Source organism: Papaver somniferum, chromosome 4 (assembly GCF_003573695.1).
Source record: "Papaver somniferum cultivar HN1 chromosome 4, ASM357369v1, whole genome shotgun sequence".
Classification (NCBI taxonomy): domain Eukaryota; kingdom Viridiplantae; phylum Streptophyta; class Magnoliopsida; order Ranunculales; family Papaveraceae; genus Papaver; species Papaver somniferum.
In genome coordinates, this window is record NC_039361.1 from 134,503,699 (window position 1) to 134,524,409 (window position 20,711).

The following is a 20,711-nucleotide window of genomic DNA, read 5'->3' on the forward strand; positions in this document are numbered from 1 at the left end:
ATCTTTTTTCCCTTTTCTTCCAAGAACCTTTCTGTTTCTGAGACAGAATCCAATTTGAATTTCAATCTCTCTGGGCAACACAAGAGTACTGCCTATTGTTTGGTGGATCTCGTTCTGCATCTGCAGCTTGTTTTCTTGCCAATAACCAAGGTCCAAACTCACAAATTGTCACCATCAATTTTTTGCGCGACTCAGGTTCACAAGGCGTTTAAAATTTTCACGCCAAAACTGAATTACCAGAGATATAGAAGTAAATTTGGAATCAGTAGGCAAAATAGATGTCGTATTACTACATAACTAATTTAAATGAGAAACAGAACTTCTGAACCCTGAGTGTAATGTATAGAATAATATAAAACGGAAGATATATAAATTAACGTTCAAGACTATAACAATGGCATGTCTAAAATTATATTTGTAGAACATAACGACCTACTTCTGCTCTAGCTCAGTTACAAAATAAACAGGAGCCATTCTCAAAAATGCGTTTCGTCTTCCGTGAACGGTCATAAAGAACAAGGACTCTGCCATGTAGATATGTCTGTAATGAGTTCTCGAAATTGATCTATCAGAAGTTTTACATGCTTGTTCTTGTCTGCAACTTCCTACATTATGGAGAAAAACACAAAAAGATGACTAACCAATCAACTAACGCCCTTCCAACAAAGTTATTAATAGGATATTCATGATTCAACAATGAGACAGTGTAAAGCTTAATAAGCATAAAATAAGGACGTATATAAGTGGATAGCTTTGCTAATCTAAATTCAAAATGAAATCTGATGTACCTTTCTCAAAGTGATGACTTGGTCTTGCAGCTTTTCGATTTCAGCTTGATCTGCTCCAGATTCCGACCCACCAACTGTGCTACCACTCTCATATGCTTTTGCCGACTAAGACGGAGACACAGAGAAGCTACCAGTATTAGCCTGATTCCCAGGAACTATAACATAACTACATGACATCTTTACTCATAGGGACAGCCTCTACAACACCCCTCGTACACATATGTGCTAGTGTGTGGGAGCAACATAGTGGCAACGACATTTATTTGCATGCCAGGGTATAGTTAATATTTATGCATATAACGGCAGTAAAAATTTCGCTGGAGTTTCACTAAAGTTGGTGACAAAACGTTTAACATCAAGATGTTAGAACAAGAACATATTTAGAGACCCTGCACATGTGAAAAGCGGTGGGGCTTATGCATGCTAATTAATTGGGAACCGTAGTCTTACGCCTTATGTGAGTTCTAGTAGTAGAGAGCCAAGGCTCACTCATGCACATTCTACACAGCAACATGGTTTGCGCCTATGCGAGTTCTGGAGTAGCATGAGCAAAATCATCTGGACAATCCTACGTGTGCTCAGGAACAGCAGCGACCCTAGTCCTGCATGAGTTCTGGTAAGAGGATAAAAGTCACTCCTGGCTGAACCACTGAAAAATTTAAATTTGTGCCAAAGCGAGTTTTGGAGCAGCATGGCCACAATTATCCGGACAATCCTATGAATGCTCAAGAGTGGTTGCAACCCTAGTCCTGCGTGAGTTCTAGCAGCAGGAATTAAGTCACTCCTGGGCGAACTACAGAACAACTGGGATTTGAGTTCTGGAGTACCATGAGCACCGCACTTAAGCTCAAGAAGTCTCGTGCAAAGTCCATTACAAGGATTCGAGCCGCTATGAGACTCAAACATGCACAAACTACACATCGGTTGGAAGTTATGCCAATGTGAGTTCTGGAGTAGCACGAACACAATGCCGAGCATAATCAACCTAATGGTTTATCAAACCCACATTTTGATAACAGCGGTGAAACTAACAGCCTCACATGAATAACAAGCAAACCCAAATTTCGCTATGACCAACTATGACCACTCTCATATGATTTGATTAAGTATTACCCTGAACCCAACACAACTTATCGAATCTTTTGTAAAACTGATGGACATGTAAAACCATATGTTGAACATATCTAAAAGTATATATATTACCTTTGGATGACTGGGAATGGCAGTAAGAACAGAACGCAGAGAAGCAACTGCAGATTTATATCGAAGGCGTGCATCTTCAAGAGCTCCACCACCTAATTCCGACTGGTGCAAAGAGTCAGAAGCATCACCATTGACGCCATTAGAAGAATGAGAAGAAACCACACCCGTTGTAGACCACAAGGCAGGATTGCAGAGCTCGTCATTCATTGATGAAAGAATCTGAAATGCTGCTTCAATTGTGTCTTCTAAATGTTTCTGCCCCTCCACAGCGAGTTCCTGAACGCTTTTCCCACTCGACATCACTACTGCACTTGCAACCACAACTGTAAGCAACCATCAATTCTGCGAAGCCTACAACCCTATTCTAAATGCTTTCACATACAGTTGTGAGGGAAGTTATTCAAGATATAAGCCTACTTGCTGTGTGTTTTCTATATGCACCAGGGCCACTAACCATCACTTTTATTTATTAAGCGCAGAGAGTGGTAAAATTGTTTGAGAAAGACGCAGAACAAGAAGACTACCTAATTTGTCAAACCTAAGGCAAAAAGCAACTGTGCAGAACAAACTAAAACCCTTGTAATAATAACATGCATTATCAGACTTTCGGCACGTCAACTGAAGCACCAACACTCATGTCCAACAACACTTCAGCATGTACTTGCACATAATAATATCAGGCGAAGTTTGTGTATCCTGAGTCTACCAGCACATTCTAATGTTTGAACAAACATGCCGCATTTTTTGGATGCACAGTATCCTGACACCTCATACCAGCTTCTCACACCAAAAGAGAAAAAACATATTCCCACTTTTGTTATGTAGCCCATATCAATAGATAGAACAGGAAGAAACTCCAAACGAACTCGGTAATAACCATTCACTATCAGATATGCAATTCATAAAGAATGTACTAAAGCAATGTACACAAATTGAACCCAAACCTTCATTCTAATATGCCTTAATAATAAAATTTTGATTCATTCAACTAAAATTCCTACAAATTTTTAACATGAAAGTAGTTTAAATAAAATCACCAGAGATAATTCTCACTCTATTATGCTATAAAGTTTCAAACCTTACCTAAACGAGGTTCAAATTGATAAAGGGGCATTCACGTCATCAAACCCTAGAAACTAGAACACATCAAAAGAAGAAACAATGGAAAATTACGAACCTGAAACTATAGGGTTTTTAAGCTGATTCTGACCTGATTGATAGGGATATTGCGGGTTTTATCAAATCCTAATGCACAACTTCTTCAGCAGGAGAACGAATTTTATTTCAATTTATTATTTCAGTTTTTACCTAGTTTCTCTTCTTTACTGTACTAGTTAGCTGCTAGCTATTTTGTAAATGTCGTTCTTGTCCTTGAGATAACTGAACGAATGTTTCCGCCCCAACTAGTCCGGCCGACAGTACTACGGTAGAAACTTCACTAACTAGTTGTTGCGCCCGTGCTTTGCACGGGCCTAGATATTTTGTAGAGATAAATATATTTTGGAGCCAGTAGCTTTTATGGGATTCAAAAGTCAAATCATGAAAACAGAAAAAATAACATAACCAAAAATAGGCAAATTCATTAAATTAAAAGTAGGGAAATGTACAAAATAGTCCTACAATTAGGACCCCATTTACAAATTGGTCATGTTGTTACAATCAATTAACAAAAAAGTCACACTTCCGTCAAAAAGGGTAAGTCGTTGAGTCACACAAAGTCAGAGTTATAGTCAGAGGGTATTTTACATTTTTGTCCTTAACCTAACCATAGTAGATCATAAACCACATATCTTATTAGTGTTGATTTCGAGGATGGCTTATACGGGCATGATTAGTTCAAGTAAATCGGATTATATAACAGTTTAGGGTTTTCATTAGGATATAATTTCTTCTCGGCCGTTTCTCTGTCTAAAGCCTCTGCAAAAATAGCGATGAACAAATTACCAAGAGATATCGAGAGATTTCGATTGGTTTTCATGGCAAACAGATGAATAATAGATTATAGAGTTCCGGTGTATGGTTTTGATCCATCTATAGTGCTACTTTCTGAAGATTTTCAAGCAAAGAAGGTAATTGGTTGTTAATCACAATTACAAGAAGATTTTCAAGCAAAGAAGATTTACAAGATATCGTCACTATGTACACGAACATCATGAGGTTGGTAATCGCAACCTGTTTCAGTCAATTTCATTATAGATTTTAGAAACCCTAATTTATACATTTCCCTTTTTTTTCTTCCATAAACCCTAATTTATACATTTTGATTCAGGAGAATTATGGATGAAACAGAGAAAAATGAGAGGAAGAAGAAGAAGAACAATATTATTAGGAGAGTAGTCTAGAATCATTACATAGTTTCCCTTATATACAACTCTAGGAATCTAGTTGGACCGCACATCCATGGGTCGTAGGCCCTGTAACACTCACCCTTGTGCGGTTCAATAACAAAACTTTATACATAATACTTTACATATAGTTCTTCAAATGTCGTTCTCCTTGATAACTTGTGCCGGAGTCCATTGCCTCATTAAAACTTTGATAAGGAAAAAACCCAGTGGGACAAAACCTTGGTACACCTCTTCACATGTAATACTTCACATGTTGTCTCGTATTTTACATGTAGTTCATCACATGCAATACGATCCTCAAAGATCGACGAGTCTAAGTTAATTGCCTCGTTAAAACTTCGTCAGTAAAAACCCAGAGGGACAAAACCTGAACTAAAGAAAAAGAGTACAACTATTATTAAGTAAACTTAGAACATAGTTGGATGTGTATACGTTGCCTCATTAAAACCTTGATAAGGAAAAAACCCAGTGGGACAAAACCTTGACGAAGGGAAAATAGTACAACGTGGAAGATGCAAGTAAAGGTGATCTGTTGAAGATGATCACTTTGCTTTGTTGAAGTTGACTAGTTGCTTCACAACTCCTAAGGCAGGAAATCCTCGTGGAAAAGACAATAACCTTAGCTGGGAAATTACATTCTCGGTGTTTGTTGTTGTCTCATTGAAAACCTTACCGAGTAACAAAACCCCGTGGGAAAAAGTAACCCCGGTGAAGGAAAATAGTTCAACACACCATTAGATGCTCCCCCTGATATCATACAATTTTCGTTAGTCCATTGCAATCAAAAGGAGTTTATCACACTTTACTTTGGTGACTTGAACGTTTATAAGACCCTGTTGTTGATTCTGGAAGTTACGTTGCTTAACAGACTATCGCATTTCATTTATTTGATTCAGATATTTTCAGTAATATCAACACGATCTTTATGTCTTCAACGTTCAACATACTTGATATTTTTAGTGTTGTCTCGCTAAAAACCTTGTCGAGTAACCAAACCCTTTGGGAAAAACTATTCTCGATCGAAGGGAAAAAGAGTACAACACAACTTCAATTTTGAAGTAAAATATGTCGACATCATATCCTTGGATCCCCTCCCTGATGTCGGCATATCCCCCTGATTACTTTCAGAGTTGTTCAAGACAGTTCCTTTAGTCATGTATTTTTCGAAACTGAATATTGGTAATGACTTAGAAAATAATCTACCATATCTCCCTATGATTACTTTCGTTGGAGAATAGATTATGTTCCTTCATAATCAACAACTTTTGGATTGCACTTTCATTAGCATTCCTTTTAATTGTCTTTGTAGGGATAAAAAAATTTATGTCAATGGTTACTTTTAAGTACATGATTACATTCACTATACCATTCCAATGACGTTGCATTGGCGCGGAGCTATGTCTAGCTAACAAGTTCCCTGAGGATGTAAAATTTAATCGAGTACATTATTATACTAAGTACAAAAATGCATCTATTGTACTTAGATATGGGAATTTCATCTCCCAACACATCTTCGTCATATTCCTTTGGACAAAATGGTTACTTACTTACATTTGAACCTCGACTAATCATGGGAGTGCTATCAGGATGCATGTCTTTGTTAAATTTCCTGACAACTTTAGACATATGCAAACTGGTGGAATAATATACCACAAGCTTAGTATTAGATCGATCTTTCCCTAGATTTTTCATCTCAAATTCGGATTTTAAATAACTTTTAAGGTCTCTTATTACATCAAGAGTACACATCATGTCTGTACCATCAACATAAATAGCTACAATTCCAAATCAGGAACTTTCTTATGAATACGCAAGGAAAAATAACTTACTTGTCTATCCCCTCCAAATCAAATAGCCACTTAGACGGGTGTACTACATCCGCATGATTGCTTGAATCTATAAGTGAGCGTTCTATCTAAATGTAAACCCACTCTGTGGTTTAGAGTCATTTGATATGGGAAACAAAAATCTATCAAGTACGTATGTAAATATCTTCTATCTCTTGATTCTTTCAGAGATACGTAACAACCACATACATATGCTGCATTTCAAGTCCTTTTGAAATTACCAAGCTAACTAAGTAGCGGAACTCTATAACGTTCATTATAAGAGAAAAACTCCAGGTCTTTGTGAGAAACCTCGCGCCACAAGGCGAGTCTTTGTACTTTAAGACTACTTTCTTCTCATTATGCTTTATGACAAATTAATTATGTATGTCCAATAGGCTTTACACTTGGTTGGTTAGCACTACCACACCAAATACCCGTATATTTGCCAAAGAATTAAGTTCTACCGGGATTGTGTAGGCCAAATATGCTATTTATTTGAAATTAATCAAAATAAAGCATGCTTCGATCTCATTGTGCTCTACTTCTGGAGCAACTATTTATGGATTATATCATCACTGTGCACGCATGATCCTTCCATTGACTCATGTACATTCTCATAATCCGTCAGGATTTCATTGTTCTCTGGAATCATTTAAAACTTCGGAGCGTCCTCCAGTTTTATCCACGAACATATTCAAAGACAATCTTATGAGATGATTTCTGATGATATAAATAAGTTGTGCCTTACTCACCTACTTCATTTCTAGGTGAGGATTGATCGAACCAAGTAGTTTCTCTAACTTCCTTTATGGAGCCACGGCATCAACCACACTTCCACTGAGTGTAGTTGCAACACCTTAGTCTATGGTGTACATCTCATATTGAGGACTCGTAACTTTGCACATAGGTTTGCAGCTGGTATGTGTGATCTCATCACTTTAGCAACATTATTGTACATTCTGAAAATCGAAATATTCTTTATCACTTCACATTTACATTTGTGGAGTACAAGAATCAATATGAGTCACAGTGGGAATAAACCATGAAAATTCCTGTCGTTCCCTTAGAAAATACTTTTATTATCTCCCCCTAACGACGGGAAGACTGTCTCATTAAAGTGATAACCCGCAAATATAGCGGTAAGAGATCTCCTGCCAAAAGTTTTAAAATGCGGATAATTATTGGGAACTCATTTCCAACATAACTACTTAATAGTTTTGAAGACCCAACATAGTATGATGTGGAGTCGTAATGGCACATAGATAGTGCAACCAAAAATGCGTAAAAACACGAATGTCAGGTTTAAATCCAGTTACCAAATGGTACGCAAAAAAGGTTGATTAATATTAGGTTCTAAAAAAAATTAAGTAAGATGCGTGTAATATTGCATATCCCCAAATCAATAAAAGATAGGTTGGTACAGATAACCTATCCCTTAGGCACCATCTGTGACCTTTGATGGTAGGCTCTGCGGGACCATTGGGTATAAAATGTTCTATATTAATCCTATTAAATGTGCAATATTCATCAAGTCCTTTTGATGTAAATTCTCTAGCATTAATAAGGGTAGTGAGCCTTTGCACTTTGTATTGTGTAATATGTGCTAGGAGTTTTTAAACGCAAATTTCTTGAGAACTATAACTAGTCCAAATGTCAAAACATTCACCAGAACCGTAAGTCACTTTAATGGTCTGCATTCTGCATGAATATTTTTCTAAATGTCACCTTGTTATCTTTGTAATATGAATTGTTTACCATTTGCATCTTAGGATGGTCTCGATCCTGTTTTACTGAAGACTTTGTAAAATGAGTGATATGCTCTCTTACTTAAAAGCATAATAGGAGGGAGGAGGGGGTTGTGTATCCGGTACTTTAGAAAACACTTATTGAGAGATATGACGTTACTTCATATTATGTCAATCTTTTTCACGTTGTCTCGTCCACTCAAACACATCGATGTACGTATGAGTCCTTTCAAAAACGAAACATCATGTCACAACCAAAGTGCCTTTATGGTTATGTCAAAGTCTGTATGAATCAATTTCCAACATTTCATCGTCAGAATCAATATGGATTCAATAATACAAATTAATACTATAGTGATTTACATTTCACTAAATTGACTCATTAGTCTCTCTAAAGTATGTTTCCTTCCAAATACTTTAGTGACTATAAAAGATGCAATCATCATCACAGTCAGGTTCCACATGATATCCATTTGCATGGGTTTCTTTGGAATTTAACAAGGTGTGATTATCCCTTGGTACATGTAAAGATATTGTGACGTCTTTGTTCTATCTTGAAAACAAATTTTGAGTAGTCCTGCTCTCAACAACTAGTTTAAATTCCTTAAGATGGTGGGAGGGAAACCACTATCTATTAGACATTGAGTCTTGAGATATTAAATAAATGGTGTGGCCTTATTAGTAACAAAAGTGAGATTCAACTCAATTACTTTAGAGTGAATTAATGTTACGTTTCATCCAGATATATCTCAAGTTCTTTAGAGAATTTATGTCTCTTGGAAATGGTGTACTTTTCATTCCATAAGCGCAGATATTGGATCTAGTTCAATTAAATAGTCAATTGGCCAGGCAAAGTTCTTCTTGTCATTAAAGTTGATGTCTAAATTATGACATTCCTATGGAAATTGGTTGCTACTATGGTACCCGCATTACATTGCTTGTACGAATACCGGTAAGAAGATTCATTCCCAACTCTTTGGTGAGAGCTAGAATCACATCTTAGCTTCATCCCATGTTCAATTGATACATGTACTTTGGTGTCATTACTGCTGGGGAAAAAATACATTTTTGTTTCTCATGATATATATGTCCCTTTTCACATGCTTTATATGAGTCTGTACGTCTAACCCTCATTACTTCGGGATTCTTTCCATTTTCAATTTTGCTACATTAAGCTTAATTTGAGAAATTTCTTTATCTCAACGGGCCAAGAGAATCTCACTATACATGTCAACCACTTACGTTAGGTTGAATATATTACTAAAGATAGTTCTCTTGTTGTCATACTTCAACATACACTGGTTCGTTAGTATAATGGATGAAGTAGATAAATGGAAATTTTCTGACTCATATCATCTTTTGTGAGTTCTTCCACAAAAATTTGAATACATGTGATTTTATTTGAACGTATTTTTCAAACTACTGAGAAATTAATAGTATGGATTACATTCCACGGAACATTCAAATTATGGGAAGAAAATATCAAGTACGAAATAATGGTCCAAGTACTTCTAAACCCCAAATGAATACATACATTGGAACTGAGTTGGTACAACCAATTGAACAAAAGATAAACATCATTCAACCATACCCAATATCATATTCAAGAGAACAAAATAATATTTAGACCAACATACTTAATGATCGGGATCAACACTCATAATTTAAATTTGGTCGTTTATGGACTTATCTTAAGAAAAAAAACAGAACTATGCATGTTCTAAAAAAATAAATAAATAAGCCCAGCATGTATTCAATGTAAAAATCCTCATTACATTAGTGACATACCTCGTATATTGGTTGGTTCTCGGTGTATATATAAACAGAACCGGAACAACTTTCCCAGAGCCAAGCTACGGTAGGACCGGAAACGACAGGACATGACAGAGTTGGGGCTGGTTGGATCGTCCGAGTTGGGCCTGGTTGGATCGGGACAAGCAGGAATGGAACTGTACCGGACAGGCTTGGACTGCAGCCAGAACGGGACTGGACAGGCAGGAACGAGACTGGACGGGACAGGTTTTGCTTTTCGTTTTCTTTTTCCTCCAGATGGTTACAGCCGACGGAGAACATGAACAGACGGGTGTTCTTTCTTCTTGATTGGCGAATCCCAACAGCTGACCTACAGCTCCCATTCCCAATCTTAATATAATCAATCAAAATATCTCCTCCTCGAGAATTAATCCACCATAATCAAATGCAAAAAATTGATCAAATGGAAAAAATTGAAGTATCAAATTCAATTAGTAGTGAACAGTACCAAAAAAAATAATTAAATCAAAATAACTCCTTGTTACACATGATTCGCCGCAGATTTAATATACCCAATGTATATGCCAAAATCAAAAACAAGTAAAAAGAAAAATAAAATAAAATAAATAATCCAACTTAGCTTATTTGATTCCAGTGTTGATGAAAATCATCCATGTAGAAAAAGAGAAAAATAAATCAATAGATCTCATATAGTTCTGTGGTACAGCTTCGTGCATGATAACGTGATTCAGGAGAATTATGGATGAAACAGGGAAAAATAAGAGGAAGAAGAAGAACAATATTATTAGGAGAGTAGTCTAGAATCATTACATAGTTTCCCTTATATACAACTCTAGGAATCTAGTTGGACCGCACATCCATGGGTCGTAGGGCCCCGTAACACATTTCCCTTTTTTTCTTCCATAAACCCTAATTAGTGAAAATTGGGTATTTTATACCCTTTTTTATTCTTCATTTCACTGAAGAATGAGAGATTAAGAGTGAAAGAAATCGCCAACATATCTTTATACATTTCCAGGGTTGTCGTCAGTTCAGAGATCGAGATGGGTTTAATCTTGAAACCCAAAAGAAATTAGAGATTGGTTTTTCTCATATGAAGATTTAGGGCTATTTTGCATTTCCTCCCCTCCCAAAATCGTTAATTTACCTTTCCTCCCCAAATAGATCAAAATTAGTGTTTCTTCCGATCGTTAGTTTTTCCATCCAAAACCCAGTTAGTTGACTAAGCATTAGTGCACACGTGGAGAATTAATACAGGTGGCATATAAATTACCAAAAATACCCTCAAATAGAAATCAAATCTGATTATTGTCACTGAAATTCCATTCTAATCTCCCTCAAATTTCTTAAGAAACATCATACACCAGGACCACCACCGCAATCAGAAAACACAACCGACCTTTCGTTAATTTCACTCCCATTAGGTCTGTTCGATTCCCATCTGCTATTATTCCATTGAAAACCTTTGAGTTTCATTATCGTATGGAAATGCATACACTACTTCATACCGATTTTCATTTCGGCGTTATTTACTCTGATTCAACTACTGGCACAGTTGATGTTGATTTTGTTGGTAAACCAGTTAAAGAAGCTCATTATAATTAGCTAGGATTTGAGAAGGAATTTTGATGAACAATTGTTGGGCGTTTTCCTATTGGTGATGATATGTTTCTCTTGTGGTATTTGCACCTCCTTTGTAGCTTCTAGTACTAGGATAGACATCCAACACTTCTAAACACACACAATTACTGAAACACCATCAATCACATCCATTTATCTCACAAAATTAACAACAAAGAAGGCACTTGTGAGCTGTTTCCTGTAAGCAAACCAAACCCAAGTATAAACCAAATTCGACAAAGTCCCTTCCTTACTTCAACTCCTAAATCAAATTCTGGCTTTTTCCTAAAAACCCTCCATTGAGCCATAGTTACAACAAGATGATACCCGATATCCAATAGCAAAACAGTGTGTTTTTTTCCCGTGGTGGTGAACGTTTCTGTTAAACGACGGTGATGATAGATTAAAGTTTGGTAGGAGTAGATGGATATGCAGAATGAGAATAATAAGTTGATTTTTTATCAATTCTATCAATAAATGTAATGTATCAACAACAACAATATCTTAATCAATTCAACTATTTCCCGGGACCGGATACTGATTGATTTATGTCCTGTCTACGAATCCACATCGGTATCTTCAACCTAATTTTATTCTTTTTCTTTTTCTTTGGCTTTTGAATTAATTTAGTCTATTGCTTAATGATAATCAAACTATTCAAGATCCATTTTTTCTGCCGGTCAATTATTCTTTTTATTTGCCCGTTTATATAAAGAAATAAAGAAGATGAGGGCATCTTTGGTAGTTTACTCAAAAAGTTATTTTTATTTTGCCGCGTTTTGTTACTGCTGAGTCAGCTAACCAGGAATGGATGGAAAAACTAACGATGGGAGGAAACACTAATTTTAATCTATTTGGGGAGGAAACGCAAATTAGCGATCTTGAAAGGGGAGGAAACGCAAATTAGCCCGAAGATTTAAAAGAGGTTATGTAGAGTTGGAGTTCGAGAAGCTACAAAAATTGTTGGCAATTTGAATTTGAGATGAATTTAGGATTCTTCATGAGATGTTGTTGATTTATGGGGAATTCACGTATTACATAGAAGATTGAGAATCTGGTGCTGTTAGTGAATTCAGATGAACGGAGATGGTCTTAGAAGCTACAGGAATCAGGGAAACAATAATGGTTGTTGAGTTGAGTTTGCAGTTGAGCAGGCTCAGTGGCTATGAGTTTGAAGCTGAGGTTCAAGAGCAAAAATGGTTCTGAGTTGAGATGGATGTAGATGTCAGTGATTGAAGTCAACAGTGCCTGGTATTTATATTTTGATGTTGATGCTGCCAGTAACGGTGCAGTGTCTGTGGAGACAATGAAGATGCAGTTCAATTAGATGGGGTAGGGTAGTGATGATAGAGTCTGCAATGGTTTTGAATAGTGGATGTTGTTGGTGGTTAAGAAGAAATTGTTCCTGCAATGAGTTTGTGATTGTTCTGGTGACAGTGAAGGAACTGGTGGTGGTTTGCTTGAGATTTATGCGAAGTTTGGTTGTTGTGACTGAATGGATGATTGACGTCTATGTGTGAATGCTGCTATTGAATTGCGAATGTATGACTGCAGGTGGAAGCAAGATATGAGAAATTGTTGCTGAATGAAATAATAGATGAATGTTAGGATTCAATGTAGGAAGGCTGGAAGAATGTGTGCTGCTGAGTTTAAACATTGCAGGGGAGAATTTGTATTGAGTTGATTTGCAGGCAAGGATTAGTTGTGTCATGAACTGGTTGGTGGTAATGTAGTTGTTGCTTTGTTGTATTGAGCTAAATTGCCAGAGAAATGGAAGAAATGGTGGTGTTTGATGTAGAAACTGAGATGGTGGGTGAGATGGGTTAACTGCAGTTAAATAGGATGAGTTAGGATGGAGGATATTTTGAAGAAGATTAACATCGTTTTTTTGCCAAAACCGTTATGTCGCCCAAAATATGATCATTTTTAAGTCATTTACAAAAATATGATCATTTTATAACTGAATTATAAAAAGTATGACCATTTTGTAAACGTCCCTTAAAAATAACTAAGTCAGGAAGATTAACAGTAGTGATATAAATTCCAAATAATAACTTTTTGTCATGAGTGTTAACTTTCATAAGAAAAGTATCATTTCCATCTTCTCCGACGTCGATCCCGTCACTGGTATGCAAGTCTATTTGACTCATTATGCTACAACACCTAGAACATTTTGATATATTGATGCAACTAATGTGTTACAGTGTGTCGAAATTTTTGATAGACATATTTAAGCATTTTATAGATTCTATTAGTCCATTACTATGAATTGTTATTTTTAGTGTTCCCAATACTTTCAAAGCAACAAAGAGAACAGGGGAACATGGGAAATTATTAAAAATTAAAGAAGAGTAATAAGCGTAACAGCAATTCCATGTAAATGTGAAGATTATTAACCCTGTGCATCACATTATTACCCATTATCCATTAAAGATGGATATCAAATCAATTAAGAAAAGAATAAACATTTGTATGAGCAAGAAAGCAATATCATGTGCAAGTGACTGTGTGTTTTTCAACATGGAAAATATCAAAAGAAGTACTACCTAAATAAAATAGATTTAGATCTATGATCCGAGAATCTAATCTCGCTTTATAGGTGAGAATGATGTGTGACATCCTTCCCATGCAACCGTGCCAAAACGTCCAACCGCACCAATCATTAGTCAAATTGAGTTCTCAAGCTTATATATGTCTGTGAGGTGAATGCACTGATGCATTAGAGTCTTCCAATATTCCAATCAAATATAAGTATCGTGTACCCAACAAAGAAAACCGAGAAATACCGACTACGCAGGTTTTTTGTTTCTCTAATGATGCTGTAGGGACTAGGGACTCCATCAGAAAGAAACGTATTTGTAAGCAGGTGAACAAATTAGCTGCCCCAACCTTGAAATACACCAGCAAAAAAAAATTGTATGTCCTTTTAAATTTGATGGAACTTTTCATTCGACAGTATTTTGTCTTCCAAGACAACCAATATTGAGTTATGCCAACATCAATAAAACAATCCCAATCGGTTCACCATCAGTGATTAGGGTTCGATGCGTAGTAGCAGAGGAAATTATTTTGATAGATGATTAGACGCAAGTTGTTTCTGATCTTTATATTTGTGAATCTTGGAATGGATTTCTTAGAAGAAGGTGTTTTCTTTCTTCACGATGAGTTATAGTAGGTCTAGTAGCTATCTTAATTCATGGGGCTTCTTCTTGTTAGAGCATATTTTTTTGTATCTCTTCATCAAAAGCTGTATTTAATTTTAATTAAGGATTAATCTTGCGTTATAATATAAATTAGTTGTCTGCGCCTCAGTGGCCACCTTTGACTACTTTACCTCCATTTTCTCCGCTGATCAATGCCTCTTTTAATTTATGGAGTTTTGGGTTGACTCCAAATGAGAACTCTGAAGCTAATATGGTTTGATCTACTTCATGTACTTCTTTTTCTCCGACAGTCTTTACTTCTCAGAAATGAACTATTCGTCTGATGTATTTACAAATGCTAGTGTTGAAAACATGACTTTGAGCAATCCAGAACTTGGGAGCAATTATGAAAATGCAATTATTCTTGAACCTACTCCGCTAGCTGCTTTTCCTCCAGATCATGTGGTCACTGATGAAGAATTTGATAAAGAGGTTAATCTCATGATGATGGGCTCTTTGGACTCTATGGATGCTGAACCTTGTTCAGCTCATGACCTTGTAAGTCTCTTGCATCTTTATCTCTCATTTACTTTACTACTGCTATTAATCAGTCCTTTCTTGCTTTTCTTATTTATTTGTGTGATAAATTCTTTTTTCTAGTGTGTTCTTTAATCATGAAGATTCTTTGTTGGAACATGAATGGATGTTGTTCAGACAAAAAACGTATACACTTATTAAATATATTTAGGATAAATAGACCAAATGATGTATGTATTTTTGAGTCCATGGTGGATACTGATATTGTTTACAAGTATAACCATCACCTTCCTTTTGATACTTGGTATGTTGTGCCTTCTGTTGGAAAATCGGGATGCTTAGATTTAGGTTATTTGCAAACTCTAGTATTGAAATACTAAGTAGCTCCTTCAACATGATACATATCATCTGTGATATAACTCCTCTCGTTAAAAATTGTTTAATCTCTTTCGTATATGGTTCTTTGAACGCCTTAGGTATGAGAAATCAATGGAATATTCTGAATCATATGAATGAAGATGGAAATAGACATTGGGTGCTAATTGGGGATTTTAATTTTATTTTGCATGCTTCTGAAAAACAGGGAGGAAACCTTGATAATTCTTTCCCTCCGGATTTTATTAAGAACAACTTGTTACAATTAAAAATGAATGAAATTTTTTCTTTTGGTAATCCGTTTACTTGGTGTAATAGGCGTTTTAGAAAACCTTCTGAGCTAATCTTCGAAAAATTGGATAGAGGTTTTATGAATGATAAATGGGTTTCTGTGTTGCCTCATACTAGGATTACAAATCTCGGTAGGGTTTATTCAGATCACAGTCCGACATTATTGAATTGTTTTCCCCAACAACAACAACTTAAGATACCTTACAAGTTTCTCAAATGTTGGCAATTGAATCCTGATTTTAAGAATGTTCTTTCTAACTCCTGGGTTACGCAAATTCATGGTTTCTAGTTACATTGTTGCTGGTAAACTAAAGAATCTTAAACAGGATCTTAATCATTGGAATTTAAATTCTTTTGGTCATATTAAAACTACTATTGCGAAGCTGAATACAAAAATTGAAAAAATGCAATCTATACCTTATACTCCATATATTGGTAATTATATTCTAAATTATTCGAATCAGCTCGATTATTGGTATGAGGTTGAAAACTCTTTCTATAAACAAAAGGCTAGAATTGATTATTTCACTCAATATATGACAAAAATACTGGATTCTTTCATAATACTGTGAAGCTAAGGAATATGTATAACACCATTCATACTTTAAGAGATAATCAAGGTAATTGGTTGGAAAATAGAGAGCAGGTGGTTTCTCTTGTCACTAATCATTTTAAAAGTATATATACTTCTTCTATACCTTGTAATGTTGATATTGATGAAGTTTTAAAAGATGTCCAGCCTATTAGGAATATCAACTTAGTAGTTGTTTCTACTATAGATGAGATTCTTACTACTGTTAAGAATATGGCCCCTTGGAATTCTCCGGGTCCAGATGGTTTTCCGGCAGGTTTCTTTAGGGATAATTGGGATGTTATCTCTGTTGAAATTATAAATCATGTTCAGAGTTTCTTCCGTAACAAGTTTCTTCTTAAACAGATGAATCACTCTTTTATTGCTTTGATTCCCAAAGTCAATAATCTTTGGTCCCCAAATGATTTTAGACCTATTAGTCTGTTTAATACAGTTTATAAAATTATTTCAAAAAATTTAACTAATAGGTTAAAGCCTCTCTTAGACTCTCTTATATCTCCTTTTCAGTATGCTTTTATATCTAATAGGCAGATACAAGATAACATCATCATTAGTCATGAAATTTTGCATTCTTTTAAAAATTGTAGGGAAAAAACAACAAAAATGGTTTCATGACAATCAAATTATATCTTTCAAAAGCTTTTGATACATTAGAGTGGACTTTTATTATTTCAATTTTTAGAAAGTTGGGTTTCTCTGAAGATTGGTGTCATCTAATCTTTCAATGTATCAGTACTGTGTCTTATTCAGTTTTGGTAAATGGCTCACCAGGTGAAGTTTTTCTCCCTACTAGAGGAATTAGACATGGGGATTGTTTATCCCCTTATATCTTTATCATCTGTATGGAGATTTTATCGCAACTCCTAATCAAGGGAGAGTCTGATAATTTGATTCAAGGTTTCCGATTTAAAAATAACAGTCCTTCTATTTCGCACTTAATTTTTGCTGATGATTGTATGCTTTTTTCGAAAGCCTCTTTGACTTATGCTAGAAACCTCATGAAGATTATAAATAAAATTTCCAAAGCCTCTGGTCAAGCCATTAATCTTGAGAAATCTGGTTTCTTTACAAGTGCTAAGATGCATCATAAGTATATTAAGTTACTGTATGAAACTCCTGGGATTAAATTCTTAAGTTCTTATGAAAAGTATCTTGGTACTCCTCTTTTTGTTAAAAGAGATAAAACCAAAAATTTTCAATTTTTGAGAGATAAGTTTTATACTAGATTGAGTAACAGTAGAAGAACAAATCTAAATGTTGCTGGCAGGACTGTGGTTACTAAGCATGTGCTCTCCAGTTTAGTTGTGTATCATATGTCGTGTTTTCCCTTTCCTAAAAAGATTACTTCTAAAATTGATTCAATTCAGAGAACTTTTTGGTGGTCTAAAAAGAATCCTGGACGTGCTGCTTATTTTCGATCTTTGAATGATATTGGTAGGTCTAAAAGTAGTCTTGGTTTAGGGATTAGAAATTCTTATGCAACTAACAGGGTTTTTATAGCAAAGTTAGGTTGGAGAATAATCCAAAGTCCTGATCAGTTGATCTCTAGATGTTTAAAAGATAAGTATTTCCCTAATCAAAATTTCCTGGAAATTGATAAGGCTGCTGATTCATCTTCCTGGATTTGGAAAGGCATAGCTAATAGTTTGGTTTTCTTAAGATCTAAAATTATTAGTAAAATTAATGATGGTACTTCAACGAATATTTGGTCTTCAAATTGGTTACCTCTCAGTAATTCGCCTCCGGTTTCTATTAATCCTAACTTTAATGATTACACTTTTGTTAGTGAACTTATAGATATGCAGAATAACTGTTGGAATGTTGGGTTGTTGAATCAGTTGTTTTCTCCTGATGATGTTATAAAAATTAGGACTTTAAGGATTAATCTTAATAAAAGAGATAAAATTATGTGGGCTCATACAAAAAATGGAAATTATTCTATTAAGACAGCTTATAGAGTTTATATGAATGGTACTAATTCAGTTGAAGAAGCATCGTTTTGGAAAAAAGTTTGAAATTTAGACTGTCTGCCGAAAATTAAGTTCTTTTTTTGGAAAATTTTTTCTCAGATGCTTCATGTAAATTCTTTGCTGAAATTTTACAATCCTTCTATTGATGATTGTTGTCCTCTGTGCAAGTCTGCTGAAGAAACGGTTCTTCATATACTTTTTAACTGTCAGATTGCTTCTCATATATGGTTTGCTCTATCGTTACAACATCTTGTTTCTGATAATGTTTGGATTGATGATATTTTTATGAAGTGGTTTGATAATGATTGGGGACAATCTCCTTATGTTGTGAACTGGCCTAGCATTGGAGCTATTGTCGTGTGGTGCATTTGGAAGCTTAGGTGTGATGTGGTTTTTAAAAATGCTTCTAAAAATCTTGATAAAGTTGTTCTGGATTGCAGAAGGATGATTAATACGTATATAAGGCATTCTTTACCTGCTAGAGTTATTCATATGGTTATTAAAACTCCTGCTGCTGATGTTGAGCATACTATATTTTTAGATGGCTCTTTCAAAAAATTTAACATGTGAGTGGATATTATCTTATTTGAGACTACAGGAAGAATAAGGAACTCCAGTGCGGACTTTGGACTGATTCCATATGCAGTCGGAGCTGAGGCGACTGATCTAATTTTGGCGATCTTCTGGGCGCAGGAGATGAATTTGTCTAAAGTTCTGTTAGTCAGTGATTGTCTTCAGTTGGTGAATTTTGTGAATGGAGGCAAAGACATGGTTGATTGGAGAAGTTGTGATATTTTGGAAGACTGTCGTTTCTCTTTATCTAGTTGTAATAATTTTAAGGTTATGCATATTACGCGTTTAAAGAACAAGGTAGCTATCTGTCTTGCGAGACGGGCTAGAAAATACTGTCTTAAAACCAATTGGGTTTCTTTTCCTTATTTTTTGAGTGATGTTGTAAGGAAAGAACCAATTGTAAATGCTTGTAATTTGCTTATTTCTTAATGAATTGGTGTTTCTCAACAAAAGAAAGATTAGACGCAAGTCTCGTTTTTTTCTAGGTTCGGTGGATACGAAATATCCTAAATATTAAAATAGACTTTGGTGGTGTTTTTGGATGAAATATTGGTGGTGTGAAAAAACCGGAGATTCTTATTGGCTGAAATATATTGTGGTGGGGACAGAAGCTCTAAGAAGAGAGCTTTATTCAGCTTTTAACCACAACAGAGGAAATTCACCAAAAATCATATTATTAATTAATACTCGATTATTATTTTATAAACTTTCTTAAATAATATTTTTAGCCGGTCCTGAGTCGGGGACAACGTGCCAAAATTAGTAATTCACTACAATTATAAAATAATACATTTTTGATCCCATATGAAATATAAAATAATAATTCATTATATATATTCAATATATTAATGATTTATGAAGACTTTTTGAAAAATGATTCAATTGTCTTCTTTTTTTTGTTAAAATCAATATCACATAGAATTTCATTTCTAATTTTTCTTATTACCGTAAGAATTTATGGTGTTGTTTTCTTTCGTAGCTTAGCGAGAAATTATTAAATGTAATTGCCGCTCTAACAACCTCGTTCCCTAAACTTTCATCATCTTCTTTCCCGTTATTATCAGTTCTCATACCTCTCTTAATTATTTCTTCATCAGTCAAGAATTGCATAACTTTGTTTTCTTCTGGATATTCAGGACATCTTAACATTCATGAGTTGCGATAACCCAACTATTCAATCAAATTTTGCTGGTCTTGTGTGATTTCATCATCTAAATGTTCATCAGAATTGTATAAACTTGTGTTATATGTTGATCGAAGTTTACAATGACGCATAGTGGAGACTGAAGAGTGTTTTGAAGAATTTAATATTTTTCGGTATCTAAAAAATAATTATCTCATAATAAATGTATGTATAAGTTAATAATATATTAATTAATTTATAAACTAATAAGTGTTAATTTTTCGGTTAACTAACATCTCGCTTATAAGTTTCTACTATACATGTCTGAAAAAGTTGGGGTCTAACAACCTCACCCAATAATTCGCTTAGCAAGCTGTATGGACTAACTCCAATATACTTTTAAGAGAATCAACTAGACAGTCAGACTCAATCTCAATAAAAAGTATATCAAAGAGCTATATCTCAATTTCTCGATTCAATACTTACTCAAGCAAATGGAAATCTGCGAGTCTAATTGAATACACTAGAAAATAACTTGAACGGTACGAAAGACCAATGTTCAAGTATCAGTCAATTTCAATCAACAACCAAAGGTTGGATTTACAAATTGATCGATTCAACGCACAACCTGTGATATTTCAATTATATAACAAAATATATAACGCGGAAAAGAAATAACACATATACCAGAAGTTTTGTTAACGAGGAAACCGCAAATGCAGAAAAACCCCGGGACCTAGTCCAGATTGAACACACATTGTATTAAGCCGCTATAGACACTAGCCTACTATAAACTAACTT

The 20,711-nt window shown here is 35.0% G+C and overlaps 2 protein-coding genes across 5 annotated transcripts; one reads left to right on the forward strand and one right to left on the reverse strand.

The window, feature by feature from the left end:
- Nucleotides 1-251: 251 nt before the first annotated feature.
- Nucleotides 252-3,309, reverse strand: LOC113276648 (mediator of RNA polymerase II transcription subunit 30-like). Of its 3 annotated transcripts, none has more exons than XM_026526272.1 (4): nucleotides 3,075-3,290; nucleotides 1,992-2,296; nucleotides 789-893; nucleotides 252-605 (listed from the first exon to the last, which is right to left on the reverse strand). In XM_026526272.1, the coding sequence occupies exons 1-4, from the start codon at nucleotides 3,103-3,105 to the stop codon at nucleotides 507-509; spliced, it is 540 nt and encodes a 179-aa protein (XP_026382057.1). In that variant the 5' UTR covers nucleotides 3,106-3,290; the 3' UTR covers nucleotides 252-506. The 3 variants fall into 3 exon arrangements, with proteins under 3 accessions (XP_026382057.1, XP_026382059.1, XP_026382058.1); XM_026526274.1 differs by having other exon boundaries at nucleotides 253-605; nucleotides 3,202-3,309; XM_026526273.1 differs by having other exon boundaries at nucleotides 253-605; nucleotides 3,169-3,309.
- Nucleotides 3,310-14,052: 10,743 nt separating this feature from the next.
- Nucleotides 14,053-19,234, forward strand: LOC113274287. Of its 2 annotated transcripts, none has more exons than XM_026523719.1 (2): nucleotides 14,053-15,007; nucleotides 18,813-19,234. In XM_026523719.1, exons 1-2 carry the CDS (start codon nucleotides 14,738-14,740, stop codon nucleotides 18,819-18,821), a joined length of 279 nt encoding a protein of 92 aa, XP_026379504.1. In that variant the 5' UTR covers nucleotides 14,053-14,737; the 3' UTR covers nucleotides 18,822-19,234. The 2 variants fall into 2 exon arrangements, with proteins under 2 accessions (XP_026379504.1, XP_026379503.1); XM_026523718.1 differs by having other exon boundaries at nucleotides 18,806-19,228.
- Nucleotides 19,235-20,711: the final 1,477 nt, after the last annotated feature.

What these genes read in the sequence shown, in the direction of transcription:
- LOC113274287 (XM_026523718.1), top strand. Translation starts at nt 14,738, where the DNA reads ATGTACTTCTTTTTCTCCGACAGTCTTTACTTCTCAGAAATGAACTAT. An exon ending in CTTGTTCAGCTCATGACCTT is followed by an intron (nt 15,008 to 18,805) that starts GTAAGTCTCTTG and finishes ATCTTATTTGAG; the next exon opens with ACTACAGGAAGAATAAGGAA.
- LOC113276648 (XM_026526272.1), bottom strand. Translation starts at nt 3,105, where the DNA reads ATGCCCCTTTATCAATTTGAACCTCGTTTAG. An exon ending in CCATTCCCAGTCATCCAAAG is followed by an intron (nt 894 to 1,991) that starts GTAATATATATA and finishes TCTCCGTCTTAG; the next exon opens with TCGGCAAAAGCATATGAGAG. An exon ending in AAGTCATCACTTTGAGAAAG is followed by an intron (nt 606 to 788) that starts GTACATCAGATT and finishes TCCATAATGTAG; the next exon opens with GAAGTTGCAGACAAGAACAA.